Source organism: Hypanus sabinus, chromosome 27 (genome assembly GCF_030144855.1).
Source record: "Hypanus sabinus isolate sHypSab1 chromosome 27, sHypSab1.hap1, whole genome shotgun sequence".
Lineage (NCBI taxonomy): Eukaryota > Metazoa > Chordata > Chondrichthyes > Myliobatiformes > Dasyatidae > Hypanus > Hypanus sabinus.
In genome coordinates, this window is record NC_082732.1 from 31735085 (window position 1) to 31751759 (window position 16675).

The 16675-nt window shown below is 39.0% G+C and overlaps 1 protein-coding gene across 2 annotated transcripts in view; it reads right to left on the reverse strand.

Annotated features, from left to right (window-relative positions):
- Window positions 1–58: 58 nt before the first annotated feature.
- rer1 (retention in endoplasmic reticulum sorting receptor 1) overlaps window positions 59–16675 on the reverse strand; it is a 36295-nt gene continuing 19678 nt past the window's right edge. For both annotated transcript variants that reach the window (XM_059952168.1, XM_059952169.1), the window contains 4 exons: window positions 14772–14871; window positions 9701–9779; window positions 3232–3367; window positions 59–2217 (listed from right to left, as the gene is read on the reverse strand). In XM_059952168.1, the coding sequence (XP_059808151.1) occupies window positions 2128–2217; window positions 3232–3367; window positions 9701–9779; window positions 14772–14871 (405 nt within the window). In that variant the 3' untranslated portion in view covers window positions 59–2127. The remainder of the gene's footprint in view (window positions 2218–3231; window positions 3368–9700; window positions 9780–14771; window positions 14872–16675) is intronic.

The following is a 16675-nucleotide window of genomic DNA, read 5'->3' on the forward strand; positions in this document are numbered from 1 at the left end:
TAGCACCAAATCCTAAAATGTGAGGTGTGGAGGTGAGGAAAGGAATGCCAGGCAAAAATGAGAATGTGGAAAAATTTAATGGTGGGATTTTAAATTTCCCAAAAGATTGTTGTCCTTTAAATACAACACAACATTAAAAACAATCCAAATCCATTGGTGACAAACGAGATTCGACATTTTAATATGAAGTCAAGTTTAATAGTAACTTTGCAACTTCTGTATAAACACTCTGGGCACATTGTATTATTTTGCTCTCACAACTTTGCAGTACACCCTTTAGACGAGCACGCCTTAGATCTGTGCAACATACTGAACCTTCCTTCAAATATGGTAAATAAAATCTGAAAATTTTAGGTTGTGGGTGACTTTGACATGTTTCACAGGTGATAAGCAAGGTTCAACATGCACATTTTATATAGTTAACATAGACAATGAGAATCCTGAAAGGGTATGCATTGAACTGTTTTTCATACTTTTAAATATAAACTCCAGAAATATTCTGGGATCTTAACCCTGCTTTAAATCAAATTATACACACTGAGGAGAGAATAACATGCATACCACCCTACACATACATAGACACACACACCTATTTGTTCAATAAGGTATAAATTAGGAAAACTCATTGATCCTGGGTCATGAGCTCAAAAGTCATACAAGGTGATAGAACAATCAGCTGCATTTTAAACTCTGATTTTCCTGAATATGTTGAATTGAAGATGTTGGTCTACTAGATCATCGATGATCAAATGGATCAACTCAAGTTGCCAGGCATCACACACATGCCTCATCTGGCCAAAAACAGCACAAACTCATGGGTATGTACTTTCCATTCGGCAATCACCAGATTACAGGCGGCATTTCTGGCTGTTGTGTAGACCAGGAGCACCCCCTAGTGCTTTTTCAACCAACGGTGCAGCAACAGACTCCCAAAGAGAGCTGGAGTTTCATTTCAAATGCTTAATCCAATAACGGTCCTGATTTACTGCTCATTCACAACCTATTTATATATACTATTGCCCTATTCCACCATCTTACTCAACTACTACCTCAGAGTCCCAGTGATTAGGCCAATTAAATGCCAAAAGTTCAAGAACATTGATAGTTTGTTATTTCAGTCTTCTAACCCCTTAGGAGCATGCATTCATGTTGCAATCCACTCCTTTCCTGACAGTGAGCTTGTGAGTTGTTGTGAGCACAGCTGTCTCCAAGTACAATACTGGAACTTTGATGAAGCTTAAACCACCTCCTGCTGGTATATGTGAAAGCTGATAGCTTTAGTAGCTTAAGGAACAGAACAAAGTCACTTCCCAGGAACAAGGACCTTGGAAGTTGTTACAGATCCAAGTTCAAAGCTCAGAATCTTGAGTACATATTATAAAATTTTAATAACATTTGATTTATTGTCCATTACTAATATCTGGCCTGATAGATTTAAAGTTCAATGATAGTATCTAAATGTCAATTTCTTTAAAATTTTGGATTTAAAATGGTAGGAGAAAGGGATCTCATATTGCTTGATTCCTACAATTCAGCTTTCAAAGGCTGCGAAGTTTACCTCACTCTTCTTGTAACTTGGATTCACCAATCCCATCACCCTCTCACCCTAACCCCAACCTCAATAATGAAAGCTTTCAATACCTTGTTAGGACCTGTAAATGAAGCAGAGAGCTGTGCCTTATCCAACTATTCAACATTGTATCATAATACTGCAACAGTATCTTGCCAAAAGCTTCTATAATTTGGGTAATCATATTTTTGAAATAAAATCTATTTTAGTAAAGAGGAGAGGGGGGGTTGATATTTTAATTTTTTTCTCCCAAATGACACAAATGAAAGTACATTTGAAGCAACTGGCATATACAGTATACAATCAAAAGAGAGATTTCAATGAAGTCACCTATAAATTAAATCAAAATGGTCAGGAAAAAGTGTTTGTATTTTATAAAGACAAAGTCTCAGCGCCAAAAGATAATCTCAAAACTAAATCACCTTCTAAAATGTACCCTTCAGAGAGGTTGGACCAAACATGATAATAATAAAGTCACGTGACTTGCGATTATTGTCCAATATTTATATGTAAAGAGGCGGGAGAAAATAATCCTGGAGTGCCAAGTAGCATGTTCTCTAACTGGCAAATGCTTTTGAGGATTCCTCCTTCCCCTTGTATATCCTTTTCCCATGCGTGAATGGTAGATATCTGTACTTGATCATGTGCTGTTTAAAAGGACAGAGGAGAAATTAAGACAAGACTGGCATCTCAGAACAATTTTTCACACAGAACCCCATCCATTCCAGAGACAATGGTCACATGATAATCAAATACCATTCAAAACCTCTTCAGACCAGTCCCTTCCAATGTTATCAAAGATCAATTTTGTGACTTTCAGAAAGTTTTTCAAAGACAAGCTAGTGAAGACTGTGAAAATCTACTTTAAAGATGCATCAGACCTGAATCATTTTCTCCCTGTAGATGATACCTAATCTTCTGATTAATTCCAGAATTTGTCATGCCATGTGCACATTTTCATCATCAGTCCCAGAGCAATACTCCCAAATGGTTGTTTTCATTTTTGATTTCCAATTTTCTCTATACAAGTCTACGGTACCAGACGCTCAGACTGTAGAATCAGCTTAGCACAGACCAAGGCTGTGACCAATGGGACTGAGTTGACATCCCCCATCTAACCCAACAACGTGGCTTGGTCCCAGCTGACCCAAGTCTTAGTCTTAGTCTTAGTTGCCAACGCAGGCGTACAGGTGCTGTTAGTATCTGAACTGCTGCAGGGTTTCTTTGTGAAGAAACTGGCTCTTAATTCTCTACAAGTCACAAAGCACTAAAACATACAACATCCAGAAAAGCAAATTTTTTTTAGGCAGAATGTTCTAGTAAGTCCAGTGCTACCTTGACTTAATTGTTCTGCTAGAATTTGTTTATTGTCTTACAGCTGTAGTTTAGGACTCCCGTACATGAAATTTTTAATTGCCCATGATGCAGATTTATGACACATATCCCTACAGGCTATACTACTAAGCAGCAAGTTTGCTCCCAGAACTCACCCTGCACTATAAATGTGAAGGTATGCAGTCAAAGCCACTGAGAACCTCCACAAAATAAAGATCTCATCCTTAGCCCCACAGGACTGAGTAAACAGCAGTGATTTTGTTGCTAGCTTGGTTCTGGAGGTATGCAATGTGTTTATAATGATGAATTAGAAATAATTGATTTACCTTAATTTGCCTCTTCATGGTAATACAGAAGAGCATAATGAAGTACATGACCAGAATTGGCCAGAAAACGGGCACATTGAAGGCATCAAAGAATGTGCAAACCATGGCTACTATTATTCCTTTTGTAGCAGAGTGCCTGAAAACAAAAACAAAAATACCAGGATTTATCAGATGAATCTAAATTACTGTAGACTAATTCATGTGAGGTAGGTTTTCAGGAGGAAGCTGACATAGATTGACAGGATTTCAGAGCTTTGATTTGTTAACTGTGATATTGCTTTGTTCTGCCTATCGCATTCTGTTTAACACATATGTACTCCTGTGTTGTAGCTTCACTACACTGGCACTTTAAGTTTCAGATATGCTGATTATGATGGAATACTCTTCTGTTGCAGCTGATGGTGCACAGTGCCACACAGATGCCCAGTTAAAGCTGCCAGATCTGTTCCACTTAGCACAATGGCAGTATCACACTGTATGTGGAGGTTTTTACCAGGTATGAAGACAAGACTTTGTCTCCACAAACGCATCTTGGACTGATTCATTTGCCAAAGGTAGACGATGAGGATGACATCCACTTGATTTATGCTGACTCATTTAGAATCTGTGCAGACCTGATCGTACAGCAGTATCCTTCAGAAATTGGGCAGCTCAATCAATAATAATGCTACCAAGCCACAAGAGTATGGAAACTGGTGCCCCCAATCAAACTACTTTTGTTCTTATAAGTGCTTCATCCAAGTTTTACAGGAAGTGGAGATGTACTACTCATTAGCTGAGGGAGAATAACCTGATGCCATGAGACCTCAGGGTTTTGGAGTTGAAGGCTTCCTGAACTACACCTCCTGACCTGGACTCTATTGTACCTCTTGTAAGTGGGTCTGTCTTATCAATGATTATGATCAAGGAATAAAAGTCACACTCACCCATGTCAGGCTGGTGTTCAACTTGTTAGAGAGCACTCCTAAACTTGTCATTACTCAGATGTCTGTGAGGAGGATTTTACAACATTAATTGGGCTGAGAGCAACTATGCCATGTCAGATAACAGCCGAATGGTGGGTGGTCTGTCCAGTTTTATCCTTTGACTGAATGGTTTCTACGAGGCAGTTAAAATGGGTTTATAGTCACATAGTAACCTGACTAGGTAGGTTAGCCTGCATAACAAATATGTGAACCAGGTATGTTTTTTATAACACTTAGTTCTGTGACCAGAACTGCTGAAACTGGTTTTTAAATTCCAAATTTATTAAGAGTTTAAATTCCATAACTGCTACTTGCAGCAGTTTCATGCAAAAACAGCATGCAAAATTATATCATAGGACTGGTTAAAACAGCAAACAACAGCCAAAACAAGATGACCTATTCAATTGATCGCATGAAGTTCTGTCACATTTAGCATTGTGAATGGTAGTGGGTACTGATGGCAAAATTAAGAATTTAAGTACAAAATACAAGGCTTAAACATTCAATTTCAGCCAAAACTGTTGTGTGGATAATCCATCCTGGCCTCCTTAAGTCTCTACCATTATTTTATGGGATAGAGAATAAGCTGATAATGCAGTAAACTGCTCAGGCATGAGGAGCTCACAAAAACAAATGCAAGAATCCAATCTCATCAAATGACCACCTGATAGACTACTCACAATCATTAGTTACATGATGGTTGGCGTTATTAATAATGATAGTACAATGCCTATAAAAAGTATTCACCCCCCCCCCCCCTTTAAGTTTTCATGTTTTACAGTACTTTTTACAACACTGAATCACAGTGGATTTAATTTGGCCTTTTTTGACACAGATCAACAGAAAAAAAAACTTCTTTTGTATCAAAGTAAAAACATATCTCTACAGACTGATCTAAATTAATTACAAATATAAAGCACAAAATAATTGATTGCATAAGTATTCACCCCCTTGAAGTCAGTATTTAGTAGATGCACCGTTGGCAGAAATTACAGCCTTAAGTCTGTGTGGATAGGTCTCTATCAGCCTTGTACACCTGGACACCACAATTTCCCCCCATTATTCTTTACAAAACCACTCAAGCTCTGTCAGATTGCATGGGGATCATGAGTGAACAGCCCTTTTCAAGTCCAACCACAAATTCTCAGTTGGATTAAGGTCTGGACTCTGACTTGGCCACTCCAGGACATTGACTTTGTTGGTTTTCGGCCATTCCTGTGTAACTTTGGCTTTATGCCTGGGGTCATTGTCTTGCTCGAAAACAAATCTTCTCCCAAATTTTCTCCTGCGGACTGCATCAGGATTTCTCTGTATTTTGCTGCATTCATTTTACCCTTTGCCTTCACAAGCCTTCCAGGGTCTGCTGCAGTGAAGCATCCCAGTAGGGATAGTGCATGTTTGATGACATGGAGTGTTTGGCTTAGCATTTAGTCTGATGACCAAAAAACCTCAATTTTGAGTTCATCAGACCATAGAACCATCTTCCAGCTGACTTCAGAGTCTCCCACATGCCTTCTGGTAAACTCTAGCGGAGATTTCATATGAGTTTTTTCAACAGTGGCTCTCTCTTTGTCACTCTCCCATAAAGCTGTGATTGGTAAAGTACCTGAGCAACAGTTGCCGTAAGTACAGTCTCTCCCATTTCAGCCACTGAAAGCCTGTAACTCCTCCAGAGTTGTCACAGGTTTCTTGGTGGCCTCCGTCACTAGACCCCTTCTTGCAGTGTCACTCAGTTTTTGAGATTGACCTGTTCTAGGCAGATTTACAGCTGTGCCATGTTCTTTGCATTTCTTGATAATTGACTTAACTGTACTCCAAGGGATATTCAGTGACTTGGAAATTTTCTTGCATCCGTCTCCTGACATGTACCTTTCAATAACCTTTTCATGGATTTGCTTAGATTTGCTTTGTTCTTTTGTCTTCATGGTGTAGTTTTTGCCAGGATACTGACTCACCAGCAGTTGGACCTTTCAGATACAGGTGTATTTTTACTATAATCAATAAATACACCTTGACTGCACACGGTGATCTCTACTTAACTAATCACACGACTTCTAAAACCAATTGGCTACATCAGTGATGATTTGGTGTGTCATATTAAAAGGGGTGAATACTTATGCAAGCAATTATTTTGTGTTTTATATTTGTAATTAATTTAGATCACTTTGTAGGGATCTGTTTTCACATTGGCATGAGTCTTTTTCTGTTGATCAGTATCAAAAAAAGCCAAAATAAATCTACTGTGATTCAACATTGTAAAGCAATAAAACATGAAAACTTCCAAGAGGGGTGAATACTTCTTAAAGGCACTGTAACATCCATCACACTAACCAATAACCTGCTCATTAATTCTGACTTTGTTTTGCTTAGACTACTCATTCAGATCTCAAAGTCACAGTTCAAACATACAAAATAGTGAAAACATACAGAATAGTGAGACATGATAGAGGTGTACAAGATATTAAGAGGAATAGACACAGTGGACAGCCAGCGCCTCTTCCTCAGGGACCACTGCTCAATACAAGAGGACATGGCTTTAAGGTAAGGGGAGGGAAGTTCAAGGGGGATATTAGAGGAAGGTTTTTCACTCAGAGAGTGGTTGGTGCATGGAATGCACTGCCTGAGTCAGTGGTGGAAGCAGATACACTAGTGAAATTTAAGAGACTACTAGACAGGTATATGGAGGAATTTAAAATGGGGGGGGTTATATGGGAGGCAGGGCTTGAAGGTTGGCACAACATTGTGGGCCGAAGGGCCTGTAATGTGCTGTACTATTCTAACCTCTCTTGATATGAGAGCAGAATTTGACCAAACCTTGGTAAAGGTAAAGTCAGCGGAATCAACAAGATAGCTCCATTGGTTACCATCACTCACACAATGGTGGACACAGCTGATGGGGGATAGCCATTTCTGCCCAGGATTTATCACGAGAATTTTCCCAGCAGTGTCCTTACCCCAACTATATTCACTTACTTTCTTAATGACCTTCCTTTCGCAAGCTTAAACGAGTGGTTATTCACTGAATGCTCAACATTTAAATTCCATTATACCTCCTTAGAAAATTAAGCATTTCCTCTCAATGAGTCAAACCCACCATGATCAACATTCTGTAGCTCACTTCTCGGCAACCATGCAAAATAAATGTAAAAATAATGTAAAATAAAGTACAAGAGCATGTTAGAGTCAGGTACTGCACACTAATTGACTGAAATGCTGACTTCCTCAAGTTCATTTAGCAACCACCGACCTTGAATCAGGAGAGTGACAGAATACTTTCCATTTGCCCAAATATATGCAGCTTCAATATGAGCCAAGAAAGTTGATAAGAGCAAAGCTGCTTGCTTTATCAGTAATTAAAATATTACTTCCCTCCATAACTGGTGAATGATGCCTGAAGTACCATTCACAAAATGCACTGCAATTATTTTCCAAAGGTTACTTTGATAGTATCTTACAAACTCGTGACCTTTAGCTATGAGGAAAGATCAAGTAGGCTAGGATACTTTTTTTGGAACAAAGGAGGGGAGATATTTACTTGGAGGGGATATATTGAATGGTATAGCATTATAAGGAGCTTAGAAAGAGTGAACAGGAAGAACCCATATCTCTTAGAGTCAGTAGAACAAATAGCACAAATTTAAAGTAACTGGTAGAAGGATTAGAAGAGAGATAAGGACCCAAAGAAGTATAGGGATCTGGAACTTACTGCCCGGTAAGGGTTGTAGTAACAGAAACAATTACATTTAAACAGTATTTGAATGAGTAAGTAATATAAGAGCCATGATCTGTTGAGCTAAATACCTACATTAGAAGGCAAAATTATATCAGGCAGTTGTTCCTTTATAAACTGGAAGAGACAGTTCGTGCTAAAGATCTCTCGTGCATAAATTCAATGACCCAAATCATACTCAGGGTAATAAAATTCTCCTTAGCAATTTATTTACTTTTCCTACATTTTTATTTTACAGGATGTAAGCTTAACCAAGATCAGCATATTATTGCTGATTCCTATTAATTACTAAAGAAGCTGATCTTGAACAATTGCAGACCTTCTTGTGAAGGTAGCACCCACAGAGGTGATGGCTGAAAGAGGTCCAATGTTCAGATGATAAAGGAATGACAATGTTTTTCCACATCAAGATATCTGACCTAGAAGAGAGCAGGTATGTAAAAGATTTCCCTCGTGTACTTCCATTTCCTGTCCTTATCTTTTCCATCCCTACATTCCTGGTAACATCATCACTGTAAGCTGTAGCCCAAAAGGAGTTACATATAGTTTTGGTATAACATCCCTGCTCTTGTGCTCTATGCCATGATTAATAAAGGGTAGTATCATTTTGCCTTCTGGAGCTTATTACTAAACTGCACTGACACTTTTAAGGGTCTGTGCACATGGCTTAATCTCATTCTTCTTTTTGCATCATTCAACATCCTTCCAATTATTGTCCATTACTTCACTGCAATAAATTCTATTTGCCATATTTCTGATCAATTAACAAACCAGACCACCCAAATCTTCTAGCAATCTAAAGCTTTCCTCCTTATCAATCCCAGAGCCAATTTTCACATTATTTACACATTTCTTTATAATATCCCCAATATTCAGATCTAAATCATTAATGGACATTACAAATATTGGGACATGATGTATTCATCCTGCTGAACCCAATGGGTAACAGCTGCCTTGTCTCCAAAGCACACAGCAACCATTACCTATTACTTCCACCAAAGCAATCTGGAATCCAATTTGCCACAGTCCCTTGGTTCCCCTGAACCTTTTGTCCTTATTCCAATGTGTAACCTAGAGTGCTCAAGGCAGATAGCTTGGATGCCCGCACTCAAGGAAAATTAAATAAGCACGTGGAGAAACAGAAATCCAGGAACTCATCCTTTCCACTGCCAACCTGAATGAGGACTGGTACATGTTCACCCAACTTCCCCTTCCTGAAGTTCACAATCCATTCCTTGGTCTTTCTAGAGTTGAGTACGAAGTTGTTACTGCAACACCATTCAACCAGCCAATGCATCTCACTCCTGTACACCTCCTCTTTGTCACCTCAAACCTTACCAACAAGTAATATTTTGGACCAATGCCCTGTTCCAAGTTGCAAAGTGTATCCATTGACTTGCCCTACTGCTGGTAATTATATTAATCTGCAAGGTACTATTTTTTTCGCAGTCGAAAGTTATCACAATGCTTTTCCTGAAATATGGAAATGTCCTAGCACTTCTTCCTTCCTAGCCATGATCAAATCAGAAGCAGTTTAATACATTAATAACCTCAACTCATAATGCAAAGTATGATGGCTAACCCAGATTAACTTGACTACCAGATCCACTTCAGCTTTAGAAGTCCTCAATTATTTTGTGCCTCTATTCTCCTACTAGATCACTGGAAGAGATAATCCAGATTACAGATAGCATGAAGCAGGGAAAAGCAATTACTTGGGTTTGGTACCAATGTCACTGTAGAGGAACATTATCTTTGTCTACAAATCGCTTACCAGAACTTGAATTCTGGTAGCCTTCTTATAAAAGGTCTAAACTCTTCATTCTGCTTCGTCGGTAGTGCAGGTCCATCATCTGGAGAAGAAAGAAAAAGAAATATTTACTAGCAGCTGTGAAGCTAGAACTTCAAAATAAAACAAACCAACATGTACATAAAGCCTCCTATGACTTCATTACATCACAAAACCCTTAACAGCAGGGGTTCCCAACCTGGGGTCCACTGACCCCTTGGTTAATGGTAGGGTTCCATGGCATAAAAATGGTTGGGAACTTCTGCTTTACAGCAACTAGATACTTTTGAATGGTAATGCATTCAGGAATCTCAACAGTCAAAATGCACACAGCTAGGTCCTGTAAAAAGCATAATGGTAATGACCAGAACATCTGCCTTCATTGGGCCAAGTCATGCTGCATGTAGACAGTAGTTCTTAAGGAAACAACCCATGTTCCACTAGTTTTAGGAAAGAAAGTCCCAAATTTATGCAGGTGATCTGGGAACTCAGGCCACTCAGAGTGATGGATTTTGGCACACCACACACAAAATGCTGGGGCAACTCATCAGGTCAGGCAGCATCTGTGGAAATGAATAAACAGTCAACCTTCTGGGTCGAGACCCTTCTTCAGGACTGAAAAGGAAGGTAGAAGAGCTAGAGTAGAAAGGTAGGGGGAGGGGAAGGAGAATAACTTGAAGGTGTTAGGTGAAGCCAGGTAGGTGGGTTTGGATTTCCAACACTTTGGTGTGATGCTTTGCTCTTCCAGCATCTGCAGACTTTCACGTTTAGATTTTGGCACATCACAAGAATCCAGACACTTTGGGATCCCTCAGGTAGTCAAATCTGCCTTGACAATCTGGACCTTGTAGACAATTGCACTCCACATACACTTGATAGCATAGCTTGGAGCAGAGGATAAAAATAGTAAGGCACTTAAAAAACGATTTAAATAAAAAAACCACCAGTAACATTTTAAAACTATTCAAAAGACTTTGTAAAAGACAAAACTCCTCCTTGACATTGTCCTCTGTCAAAGGCTGTGATATTCTAAAGATCACATGAAGTACATTTGCTGCTAATACTGAGATGGACAGTTGCAGTGAGTCATCCTGACCAGGTAAGAGGCAAGGACTACAAAGGCTGACCAAATATGCCCATTGTGTTTTTGCTGATAGATAATTACTGGTCAGGACACTAGGATATACAGTCCTCCCTTGTACTTCTCAGTGGAGCACCAGGGAATACTACATCCACCTGAAGCAACAGGAGGGACCCTGGTAACGACACTTTTACCAACTATATCTTTGTGACACTCCTGTTCTGCATAAATTTATAGCTGACACTGCAGCGCTGCCTTATCACCAGTAGTTCCATCCTGGCTTATTTTCTTATTATTTATTTAGTTACATACACTTCTGGCCCAACAAGCCCACGCCACCTAATTAAACCCATATGGCCTACTAACTGGTATACGTCTTGGAATGTGGGAGGAAACCAAAGTGCCTGGAGGAAATCCATGTGGTCACAGAAAGGTGGTACAAACCTCGTACGGACAGCAGCAGAACTGAACCACTACGCTAACCAGTATGCTACTGTGTCTTTTTACAAGAGAAAACTCTGTTGTGGGTCTTATATTCTGAAATCACTGTAACCACTATTTTAGATATGCCAAGCACAATATCTTTTGAGATCAAATGTTTTCAGAACTACTTTAGGAATATCAGGTGGTTTAATAGCAACCCTGAAACCAGCCCTGTGAAATCATGAGTAAAGTTTATCAAATCAACTGCAGGAAATATTCTTTTTATAATCCTCAGCATATTTTCCCTTTCAATGATAATCTGATAGTTTTGTAGCTTCTACGGTACAAGAAAAAAAATCTGATGTAAACAACATTTTATTCTCACTTGCACGCCTACTCATGACAGTTGTCTTCAAGTGGCAACTGTTCAGTGAATAAAGTCTCCAGCTGATGTTATTGATGAATCTATCAGAGACTAGAGTGAGCTAATCAAAGATAGCATGTATTTGCAACAGTAGGTTGCATCTGACCGAGTGGATTTTTTGATAGCACTTGTGTCCATTTATCACTGTCCTGTAGCCGTTGCTGGATGGAATTCAACGGTACAAGGTGAGCCCTTGGCAAGGCTGTAATCAGTGATCGCTTCTTGTGAATGCTACTGCAGTAGGTTTTTCCATTGCACTCGTGCATGTTTGACAATAACCTCCTTAGTGTTTTTATTTCTGAAAATGGATATTTCCTCCATTTTTCTAAGGCAGATGGACTTGCCACATCTCTTCAGTTCATTAAACCTGTTCTGTTGACACATATAATGAAATTCACCAATCTTTGTAATACTGTCCTGAGAAATGCACTATAAAGGCATTATAATCTGTCTTTCCAAAAGTCAAAAGAACTCTCCACGATACTGACCTAATTTTATTTTTGTGTCTTGGACTTTCCTTTATACTTATCTATGGATGAGACATCTCGGGTATGTCACCTCTCCATTTAGTTTTAAAACTTCTACTCTAATTTTGCTATTTTTTTAAAAAAAAGAACATCTATTATCCTGTTGCTGTATCTGTGACAGGTGTAGCTCCTTGCCTAGATACACCCAAAAGCAACACCGCAGATAAACTTGTAATGCTGGTGGTTGAAAGAACCTAGAACACTACTGAACAATGCAATGTGCTAGCATTGTGCCTGAGCAATATGGCTTGAATACAATACAAAAGGTATGCAAAAAATTGTCCAGCATGGAGGGACCTTCTCTAAGGTCATACTTTGTATATCTTCAATTTTGAGGCAGGATTAAATACTTCCAATCTTCAAATTACTCAGGTTTGTTACTTTTGTTTACTACTCCTACAATCACCAGATTCTTGAACGAACCTCAAAAACCTACGCCTTCTTCAGCAAAGTTACACCTCTATCATCAACTAGTCTCTGACTTTCCTTGCACCTAAATTCTTGTAATACAGTCGTTCGTTTCCCTTTACAGTCTTGTATCATTTATATTGTGTTTTGCCTGTGATGCTGCTGCATCTTTTATCACTGTACAGTTGCAAGAAAAAGTTTGAGAACCCTTTGCAATTACCTGATTTTCTGCATTACTCACTCATTAAATGTGGTCTGATCTTCATCTAAGTCACATTAATAGACAAACACAATCTGACTAAACTAATTGCACACAAACAATTGTATTTCTTCTCATCAATACTGAGTACACCATTTAAACAATCACAGTCTGGGTTCAAACAAGTATGTGAACCTCTGAAGCAATGCCTTCTACAAAAACTATTTGGAGTCAGGTGTTCCAATCAATGAGGTAAGATTGGAGATATGGGTTGTAGAGGTGGCTTGCCCTATTAAAGAAAAGTCACAAAGTCAGAGCCTACTCTTCTCAAGAAAGATCTGTTTATGTGCACCATGCCTTGAGCAAAACAACTTTCAGAGGACCTTAGAAAATTGTAGACATGCATAAAGATGGAAAAGGCCACAAAAGTATTTCTAAAGACCTGAGTGTTCATCATAGTAAGAGAAATTGTTTACAAATGAAGGAAATTCAGTACTGTTGCTACTCTCCTTAGGAGTAGGTGTATTGCAAAGATCACACCAAGAGCACAACCTGCAATGCTGAAGGAGGTGAAAAAGAACCGAAGGGTAACAGCAAAGGACCTGCAGAAATCTCTAGAACTTGCTAAGGTCTCTGGTCAAATGTCCACTATAACAAAAACACAGAACAAGAATGATATTCAAGGAAAGCCACCATGGAGGAAATACTACTCTCCAAAACTAAAACATTACTGCACATCTGAAGTTTGCAAAAGACCACCTGGATGTTCCATACTGCTTCTGAGCCAATGTTCTGGAGACAGATAAGACAAAAGTTGAACTTCTTGGCAGAAATGCACACTGCAATGTTTGGAGAAAGGGCATTGCACACCAACACCAAAACCTCATCCCAACTGTGAAGCACGGTGGAAGAAGCATCATGGTTTGGACTGCTTTGCTGCCTCAGGACAGCTTGCAATCGTTGAGGGAACAATGAATTCAAAATTGTATCAAGCCACTTTACAGGAGAATGTCAGGATAGAGGGTCCATCACTGGGGGCTTAATAGAAGTTGAAAGATGCAACAAGGCAATGATCCAAAACACGAGTAAATCAAAAACAGAATGGTTTAAAAAGAAAATTTGTGTTTTGGAATGGCCAAGTCAGAGTCCAGCCCTTAAACCAATTGCTATGCTGTTCATGCAAGGTATCCCAGAAGTATTGATGAAATGAAAATTTGTATGGAGGAATGGTCTAAAATTCAGCCTTGCCATTGTGCAAGTCTGATCAGCAGCTACAGGAAATGTTTGGTGGAGGTTATTGCTGCTAAAGGAGGTTTCAGCAATTATTAAATACAAGGATCTACGTACTCTTTCCAGCCTGGACTGTGAATGATTAAATGTGTTCAATAAAGACATGAAAAGTACAATTGTTTGTGTATTATTAGTTTAGGCAGATTGTGTTTGTATATTATTGTGACTTAGATGAAGATCAGACCACACTTTATGAGTAATTAATGCAGAAGACAAGGTAAATGCAAAAAGTTCACGAACTTTTCCTCGCAACAGTACCTGAGCTTCACCATACTTGTGCAAATGACAAACTCAGCTACTCACTGTCCACATAATAAATGCAATGAAAACTTACCTGGCAGAAAGCATCATATGAGCAGCATTCAGATGAATAACAAATTAAACACAAATTGTACACATTTTAAAAGAAAGTATGCAACTAGAACAAAAAAAAACACTCGTAAAGAAAGCCAGTGAAATACTTTGCACTCCAGTAAGAAATAGGACACTGGTTGGAATGCACATGGAGCACTGTGTACAGTCTTGGCAATCAACTTATAAAAAGCTTGGAGACTCCAGAAGTCTGTCATGTAATATATAAGTCTGTCATGTAATTTACTTTCTTTCCACAAAGTAAACCTTTTTTTTCATGAGCATGCCATTCTGAAAATTACTGATATATGTATTCAATCCTCACTCTTATAAATCCACTGATGTCTCAGTACCTGAATCTTCCATTAGAGAAGGGTCAACCTTCGGAGACAGGAAAGCAATGAAGAGGTTCAGGTGGTAAATCCCCAATGCATATGTCACAATGTACCATCCCTAAACAAGAAAAATATCACATTAGCATCCCGAGAGACTTAGGCTTGCAAGTGCAAATGTCAATAAAGGTTACGAAAAGGTACATAAAATTGTCCAGGGCTTTATATCTAAATCACAAGAGTCCAGACTTTATATTTTAGGGTAATGTAATTGCTGGAAGTACATAATTCAACATTGAATTGGTGTTCACTTTAAGAGGCTGGTCTGATGTAATGATGTAATTATGTAAAGTATGTTTTACCATGGTTTGTTTTCAGGTTTTGGAGTACAATAATTGAGTTGTTATGGTCTTTCTTAAAAATAAAGCACCTCTGCTGTTTTTATTTGCAGGCATGGATAAGCATATCTGACGAGGGTCACCAGTTGGAAAAAAGATGGTACCTTAGTGTAATGGGTTGTATTTAGTGACAAGTGAAAAAAAAAGCAAAAGTTGCCCAAAAGTTGTGACGAAGTGTTTACAAATACACAAATGAAATCAAACGTGCAAAAATTTACAAATATACAGAGGCTTTCTCCACGACACACTTTGTCATTAACCTTCCTATATAACTATTCACCAGTCATCAAATCCAACCACCACATCTCTCAGCAAAGCTGAACTGAGGGTTTAAAACTGCCTGCGTAGGGTGTAGTGCGCCTGCTCCCACCTACCCAGGCATTTTGGAATGCCCAAACTGTCCCTCGGGTCTTTTGAGGCCGTTTTGCTGTCTAAAAACTGATGTAACAGTATGAGTGAAAATAAATGAAACTGTTTGGAATGCCTGTGTCTAGAATCCTCATTGTTATGAGTTAAAACCAGTAGAGTACGTTAACTGAAGGGATTGTTTTGATTAGCCAAGCTAGCAATTGTTTTACTGTTAGGGTGTGTGAATGGTGAACTCCCAAGAATTGTAAAACGAGAGGTCAAAGTGTGTGAACTACTGGGAAAGTAGGCCACAGACAGAAAGAGAAGGAGTGACTAACCAGGCAAAGGGACAAGGTTAGCAGGGGAATTAGCATTGCCAACCTATTCTGTCACACCTACAATATTACAGATGCAAAGTCCTAGTGAACCAATACCTTGTGTGTTCATTTCTGGGCAAACCTTGGGAAGGATACATTGACATTAAGTTAAAGGGAGATTACACAAATTATACTCTCTGGAACTTAAAAAGGTTCAAATGGTGAGTTAATCAATATTTGATACTGTGAAGAGAACAAACTAAAATCTCTTCTGGTCAGGCGTCTAGTAAAAGGAGACAATTCTTCAAAATCGGAAACTCATCTTTTAGGGGTGAAGTTAGAAAACTATTTACATGGAAAATTGATAAAAATAAACCTGCAATTGTTGCTAGGTATATTAAATTTATTTTGACTGACTTATTAAACATGGATATTAAGATTATGAGATAAAGGCAGATGCTGAAAATCCAGAGTAACACACACAAAATTTTGGAGCTCAGCAGATCAGGCAGCATCCATGGAGAGGAATAAACAGTCGACATTTCAGACAGAGATCCTTCATTAGAACTGGAAAGAAAGTGGAAAGAAGCAGAATAAGAAGGTGGAGGGAGGGGAAGGAGTACAACTTGGAATGTGATAGGAGAAGCCAGATGAGGGGGAAGATAGGTGAAAGGGGTAGGGTGGGTAAAGTGAGAAGCTTAGAGGTGATAGGTGGGAAAGGTAAAGGGCTGCAGATGTAGGAATCTGATAGAACAGGAGACTGGACCATGGGAGAAAGGGGAGGAGGGGCACACGAGGAATGGCTGGCAGGTGAGGGGCAAGAGGGAAGCAGAATGGGAAATGGAAAAGGAGAGGAGGAGAA